The 7,671-nt window shown below is 45.1% G+C and overlaps 1 protein-coding gene across 1 annotated transcript; it reads left to right on the top strand.

The window, feature by feature from the left end:
* Positions 1-4,346: 4,346 nt before the first annotated feature.
* Positions 4,347-4,871, top strand: LOC133768045 (heme transporter HRG1-like). Its single transcript, XM_062202464.1, has one exon. The coding sequence runs from the start codon at positions 4,347-4,349 to the stop codon at positions 4,869-4,871; it is 525 nt and encodes a 174-aa protein (XP_062058448.1).
* Positions 4,872-7,671: the final 2,800 nt, after the last annotated feature.

Raw genomic sequence — 7,671 nt, 5'->3', positions numbered from 1 at the left:
GGTGGGAGTGTGGGTGGGAAGAATCACTATGTTCCTGAAGTTGTACTTATGTTATGCATGAAGTTTGTATTCCTTAAATAAAAGGTTTCTGGGGGTAAAAAGGAAAATAGGTGAAATATAATCAAAGTGAGCACAAAGAAAATGAAGCAGAATGAGTCCTATGTATCATTTTTCTACGATAGACACTTAACTTTTTAAGCTTTTTAATGTTTAATATAAGCTTTTAAAAATGTTTTCCATATAATGTGTAATCCAAAAATGCTTTGGTAAAGAATATAAAACAAGAAATAAAATATAACCTGCCATGTCAACTCCTAAAACATAAATATTGAATTTACTTAACATACATTTTAGGGGGACTATTTTGTCTTTATTTCTTTTCTTTGTACTTCAGTTGCACAGAATTAGACTTAACATAATATTGGCTCATAAAATAGGAGAACAAAATTAAGAGTACAGGCAGGTATCAAAACCTAGGCACTCCAATATGAGATGCAGACAATCCAACCAGCTTCTTTAAAAAAATTCATTATTTTTTTGAAAGGCAGAGTGACAGAGAAGGAAGAGACAGAGAAGAAAGAGATCTTCCACCTGCCGATGCATTCCCCAAATGGCAGTCACAACAAGGGCTGGGCCAGGCAGAAAACCAGAGCCTAGAACTCCATCAGGGTCTCCCACAAGGGTGGCACAGGGGTCCCAGCACCCAGGCCGTCTGTCACTGCTTTCCCTGGCCCCTTTAGCAGGGAGCTGGATTGGAAGCAGAGCAGCCAGAATTTGAACCAGCACTCCCGTATGGGATACCAGCATCGCAGGCACTGGCTGAACCCACTGTACCACAACACTGGACCCCCAATCAGTTTGTAAGCAGTACACCAAATACCTGCCCCTGAAAATGAGTTATTGAATACACACGAGTGGAATTTTAGATCATAGGGAACATGAACATTCAATTTTTTTCCTAAAACTTTCAACATGTGCCCTAATTTTTTTTTAAAGATTATTTATTTAAAAGGCAGAGCTACAGAGAGGCAGAGAGAGAGAGAGAGGTCTTCCATCTGCTGGTTCACTCCCCAAGTGGCTATAACAGCCAGAGCTGAGCCGATCTGCAGCCAGGAGTTGGGAGCTTCTTCCAGGTCTCCCACACAGCTGGACTGGAAGTGGAGCAGCCTGGGCTCAAACCGGCGCCCATATGGGATGGTGGCACTGCAGGCAGTGGCTTTACCTGCTACACCACAGCACTGGCCCCTGCCCTAATTTTTATTCTGATCAGCAGAGAACATCCAGTGGATCTTTATCTTCTACATTCAGTTGATATCATCAGGCTTTTAAATTTTTGGTCAAAAAAAGGACTTTAAAATGAGATTATAGGGGCCGGCAATGTGGCGCAGCGGGTAAAGCAGCCTCCTGCAGTGCCAGCATCCCATATGGATGCTGGTTCCTGTCCCGGCTGCACCACTTCCAATCCAGCTTTCTGCTATGGCCTGGGAAAGCAAAAGATGGCGGCGCAAGCCCTTGAGCCCCTGCAGCCGCGTGGGAGACCGGGAAGAAGCTCCTGGCTCCTGGATCAGATCAGCACAGCTCCAGCCGTTGTGGCCATTTGGGGAGTGAATCAGCAGATGAAAGACCATTTTCTCTCTCTCTCTTCCCCTCTCCCTCTCTCTCTCTTTCTCTCTCCACCTCTCCATCTCTCTCTGTGTAACTCTTTCAAATAAATAAATCTTTTTTAAAAAAATGAGATTATACAATTGTCTTTATTTGCATTTCTGTGATCACTAATAGATGGAATGAACATCTCCTCATATGTTTCTTGGCCATCAGCTTCCACTTCGGTAAAAGGTTTATTTATGACTTTTGCCATTCTTCGTAGATGATCTGTAGATGATTTCTGTGCTCTTGACAACTGTGTAGACCACGAATATCTAGTTTGTGCCAGGACTTACATTTTCTTTAAGTGACCTTTGATGAGTTAAGTTGGTAATTTTACAATATAGTCAGTATGTTTTATGTCTTATTTAGGAATATTTTTCTACTTCTCTGCCTAAAATAAATTTATCTATATTTTCTACTAGGTATTTAAAGATTTGCTTTAGACTCAAATCGTTAATCCATCTGGAGTTGCTTTTGTGTGTAGTGTGAAGTGAACATCTGGTTTCATATTTTTCTAGACATTTAATGAACTATTTACTCTTCACACATTGATCTGTAGTTATAGAAAATTGCTATTACAACCATCATTAAAAATACCCCAAAATTCTAAAACTTAAATATAACTCTAACTACTTATAAAATGTTTTCCTCAATGAAAGAAGATCTTGCATGGCAGGAATTCAGAATGCTAATTCCCCTGGCCGGCACTCACCTGTGGCACGGGCACACCAGGTTCTAGCCCTGGTCAGAGCACTGGATTCTGCCCCTTCCAGGCCAGCTCTCTGCTGTGGCCCGGGAGTGCAGTGGAGGATGATCCAAGTGCTTGGGCCCTGCACCCGCATGGGAGACCAGGAGAAGCACCTAGCTCCTGGCTTCGAATCAGCGTGGTGCGCCAGCCACAGTGGCCATTGGAGGGTGAACCAACGGCAAAGCAAGACCTTTCTCTCTGTCTCTCTCTCTCACTGTCCACTCTGCCTGTCTAAAAAAAAAAAAAAAAAAAAGAATGCTAATTCCCTCAAATACAAACAATAAGAATGATCATAAAAAGAAGAGAAACAAGATGATTTCCCCAACAAATAAGCATCCTCACTCCCCTCAGCAAAGCATATTTAAGAATCTGTTTGGATCAGCTGAATCACACTCAAATTCATACACCTACACACAACAGCATACAGGCATGCACAAATCCATACATGCACACACAGACACACCATACACAGAAAGTAAAAGCGACGTAGAAATGGCAAGGATAACCATTGCTTCATGGAACTTCCATTGCCATGTTTTTTGCATTCCTATAATAGTTTATCATCTTTAAATTAGTTATTCAGAATGCTGCTTTAAAAGGAAACTGAATTAACCTATACCTTATAGATAAGTAGGTCACAAGTGAAGAAAAGGCTCACCAAAAAGGAAAGTAATTGACAAATATGCACTCTCGAAGGAGCTCCTGCTTCTACCCATCATGGTTATTATTTCATCTCTCCGTAAAAGTAAAAGGGTTTAACTTCCAAACCATTTAATATACATGTATTAAACATCTACTATGGGCAAAGCATTATGCTGGATACTATAAACAACAAAAATTTGTTCCATGGTATAATCTGAGAACCATAAGCAGGCCTAAAACGGGACCAACTATGATAAGTCACATAATAAAAATAGCCACAAACATTGATTCTGTTCATCATGGTTGTGATTAGCAAGCACCAAAGAGGATGTAGCATTGTGTATTTCAACGGGCTCATTAAATAGGCACTTTTCAAATTTCTTTTGGAAGACTCATGTTGCTAATTTCATGATGTAAGAAATTTGGAACAGAAATAGTCAATGGTGGTAAAATTTGCTAGGCAAAATTCATTTTCAGACATGCTTCAATAAACACAGTCATAGAAGATACATAGCATTAAGACAATACTTATGATATTCGTATCTAAGTGATTGGGTTTGATACCCAGGTTTCTTGCAAATTACAACTTCCTGCTAATGCAAACCTGGTAGGCAACAGGTGATGGCTCACATGGCTGGGTCCCTGCCACCCACGTATGTGGTCTCCCTACTCTTCTCAGCTGCGGCCTGAGTTAGCCCCAGCTGTTTTAAAAAGAGAACCAGTGGATGGGAGACCTGTGTGTGTGTGCGCGCGTGTGTGTGCGCACGCGCTTTTCAAATAAAGGAAATTATAAATATATACTCAGACACAGTTCCAGCCTACTCAACACTTGGTTTTAAGGTTCCAGTTCCAGCCTACTCAACACTTGGTTTTAAGGTTCCAGGTGACCAATAGCATGAGCAGCTTTACAAAACATTATAGAGATCTTAACATCATCTGTAAGGCCTCTATTTTCTAGTTTTCTCTATCTTGACTGTTTTGGGCACCCCTATTTCCTTCATTCAGAACCTCCAGAAAAGCATCTTATCCAGGCTCCCATTTCCAATGGCTATATCTTGATTTCTCAGAACTTCCCAAGTCATGTGTAACTCCTTGCACTCTTCCTCCAAACCTCAAGGTTCTCCTTAGTATTGTGGAGTTCAGTTATAAGTAATTAATGAGTAATTAATTCAAACCCTAAATTATCTTAGATGAAGTACATTTGGAGTTAAGACTTAATAGTGTGTAGTATGTTAAGATTAAGTGATATAGCCGGCAGGGCCTGCACCTGCGCCTGCAGCGCTCGCCTCCGCACGCCGTGCCGCAGCCCATGGCCCCTACGCGGCTGCAGCTGGGCCTCCGCGCCGCCTACGCCGGCTTCTCCATCTTCCTCGTCTGGACCGTGGTCTACAGACAGCCGGCGACCGCGGCCATGGGCGGGCTCGCAGGTGTGCTGGCGCTCTGGGTGCTGGTGACGCATATCATGTACGAGCAGGACTACTGGAGGACCTGGCTCAAGGGGCTTCGTGGCTTCTTCTTCGTGGGTGTCCTCTTCGCCACCGTCTCCGTGGCCGCCTTCTGCACCTTCCTCGCGCTGGCCATCACCCAACACCAGAGCCTCACTGACCCCGGCGGCTACTACCTGTCGTGTGTGTGGAGCTGCATCTCCTTCAAGTGGGCCTTCCTGCTGGGCCTGTACGCCCACCGCTACCGGGCATCAGCATCCTCAGCGACTTCTGACCTGGATGGGGCCCGGAGGCACCCAGGACTCTGGCAGGAAACAGGTCTCAGGACGAGGGGCGTGGGGGCGGGGTCCTGCCTCAGGGCCGCCGGTGACACTGATGAGGAAGCGTGACCGGTGGGGCGGGGACCCTGTGGCCTGCTGCCCCGGGGGCTGTCAGCAGCCCCTCCCGTTGTAAGGGTCGCCGAGGGCCGGCGTGCCACTCGCCTCACACACACACACGTGTGCTCGCACCCGCCTGCCCGGGGGGCACGGGGGGGATGTGCTGCTGCCCCACACCTGCTCCCCGCACCGCGCCCCGCACTGCCCCTCCACTACGGGCCTGCCCCGCCCCAGCTCTGCCTTATCTGTGGTCACTGCTTCGTTTCTCACGGGGCGGAGACCTTCGGGAAGGGGCTGTGCCCAGGGCTGCAGCGCTGTCACGCGGGTCACGCCATCCCCACCCGGCGGCCCTGGATGCCGCTGTCCACCTCGAGGCCCTGCCCAGCTGCTGCAGGCTCAGGAGGAGGCCTGGAAAGGCCGGGCAGGCCCAGAGCCGAAGGCAGGGCTCCCTCCCTTGGTGCGGGGCAGCAGGGCCAGGTAGGTGGAGAACGGGCTCCTCCGGAAGGGCTGCAGCCCAGCCCCGCACGCGGCGGCTCAGAACTGCACGGTCCTCTCACAGGCGTTTTCAAAGCAAATAAAACATTTATTGTTCAAAAAAAAGATTAAGTGATATAAAATATGGGGCAACAAATTAAACTAAATCTTGGTCTCAGGAGCTTTTAGGACCTGTTGCGAGAACCACCATTCCTCCATGACAGGCTTTATTTTAAGCCAAAAAAAAGATGGGCCTAAGGGTACAGGAGTGAAATTACTGCTGGAATTTAGATTTTTCCGCATTCCTGTGTGACGATTAGCCCCTGAGTTGCTCAAATGCACCAATAAAATACATAAATTTAGGTCACTGCCATATGAAGAATAAGGAACTTGCCTACGTGTGTAGTGACGTATGTACTTGTTTACTTGAGTGCACCAAAATGCTGGGAGGAGGGGGTGGGGGGGAAATGCTGGGAGGGGGAAGGAGGGGGCTTCTCACTTCAGCACTGCGCTATGTTGTATGTGCCAGTAAGAGCCCCAGCTAGCTGGTAATAAATCCTCTTGCTGTTGCATTCAGCCTGCCTTTTGTGAGTTGTTTTGGGGAGGGTCTCATACCAGACACAATAGTATCACATTCCTCATGAACTTCTAAGGGTCTGTCTTCTAAATCCTATCTGGCCCCATAAACTAATAGATACTAACATGAGAAACTTGGAGGCTACATCCTTATATGGTGAGAAACTATAATGATGAGGCAAACAAGTCAGATAGAAAAAAAGATATTGCCACAAAAATCAAAGAAAACCCTTTGTACTTGTATTCAAGGGGCCTTAGATCAAGTCCAAAGTCCATAACAACTTGTGTGTGGCACTGAGTCAGTCATTCAACTCTAGTAATATTCAATTGCTGAAACTATTGGGAGAAATAATAATGATTTCACTTGAATGTATAGGAGATTCCATGACGTATGAGAATGCATTTTTAAACTATAAAATGATCCAAGTAATTTTCTTCTTATACCAATAATAAACCACCAGGGAAGATATTTAATTAGCCATTTCTCAAAACATTGTGTAGTAAGGCCTACTTCACCTATGCTGCCAACAGGTCTATAGGAAAAGACAGGGATAAATTTCATAACCATGCTTTCATTTAATCATTGGCCTATTCATTTGGAAAAAAAATACAGTGAGGGGGCAAGTGTCTGGCTGAATAGTCAGATGCCTGCCTCCCACATGAGAGTGCCCAAGTTTGAGTCCCAACACCAGCTTCTGATTGTAACTTCCTCCTAATGCACTCCTAAGAGGCAGTGATGATGGCTTAAGTCACTGGGCCCCTGCCATCAAGGTGGGAGACCTGGATTGAGTTCCCAGCTCCTGGCTTCAACTTAGTCCTAGCTGTTTTGGGCATCTGGGGAGTTAATCAGTGATTCTCATTCTTATTTTCTCTCTCTCTCTCTCATATTAAACAATTTCAAAGCAAAAATAATGAGTGATATGACAGGAGACAGAACAGCAACCAAGGCAGTCATGGCCTCTGCTCTGGCGGAGCTTACATTCTACTTACAATTCCAAATGGCTGGGAAAATTGAAGACTGCATGCACTAACAGGACCACTGAATTCCCATGTGAGCATCACTCTTACTGATGAGCAACACCTTTGTGCTTTTTCTTTGTTTTGTTTTGTTTTGTTATTCCTGAAACAAGGAAGGTTGTGGTCTATCATTTACTTCCATTAAATCAGCCAGTGAGGCCAACATAATCTTAAACATGTGATCTGCTTCATGAATTCTCAACTAGCAAACGACAAAACAGTCTAGACGAGACCCAGGTTTTCATAACTGAAAATCTAATATAGCATCTATACACACTTTAACCCTTTGTTCATAACAGCAAAGACCCAGGGCTCTCCAGGCTCTAGACATTGTTTTATGCAGATGACACTGTCTCAGTTAACCATCACAACCCTGTGCAATAGGAACTGTTATTATCATGCCATGTTAGAGATGAAGGAAGTAAGACATAAAGATGCTAATACATTTATCTTCAGACACACAGCTACTGCATGATAAGCCCTGGACTCAACTCTAGGCTGTCTTATTATACTATTCAATTTGTACCCAACGTGCTCACTGCCTTTTTTTAAAGATTTACTTATTAATTTGAAAGGCAGAGTTACAGAGATGCAGAGGCAGAGAGAGAGAGAGAGAGGTCTTCCATCCGCTCCCCAGATGGCCATCACTCCCCAGATGGCCATGACTGTCAGAGCTGGGCTGATCCAGAGCCAGGAGCTTCTTCTGGGTTTCCCACAGTATTGCAGGAGCCTAAGGACTTGGGCT

This window comes from Lepus europaeus, chromosome 10 (genome assembly GCF_033115175.1).
Source record: "Lepus europaeus isolate LE1 chromosome 10, mLepTim1.pri, whole genome shotgun sequence".
Lineage (NCBI taxonomy): Eukaryota > Metazoa > Chordata > Mammalia > Lagomorpha > Leporidae > Lepus > Lepus europaeus.
Note: the sequence above shows the minus strand (reverse complement) of the source record. Positions and strands in the feature narration are given on the sequence as shown.

Bases quoted from the DNA above. Each gene is read 5' to 3' on its own strand.
- LOC133768045 (XM_062202464.1), top strand. From the start codon at position 4,347: ATGGCCCCTACGCGGCTGCAGCTGGGCCTCCGCGCCGCCTACGCCGGC.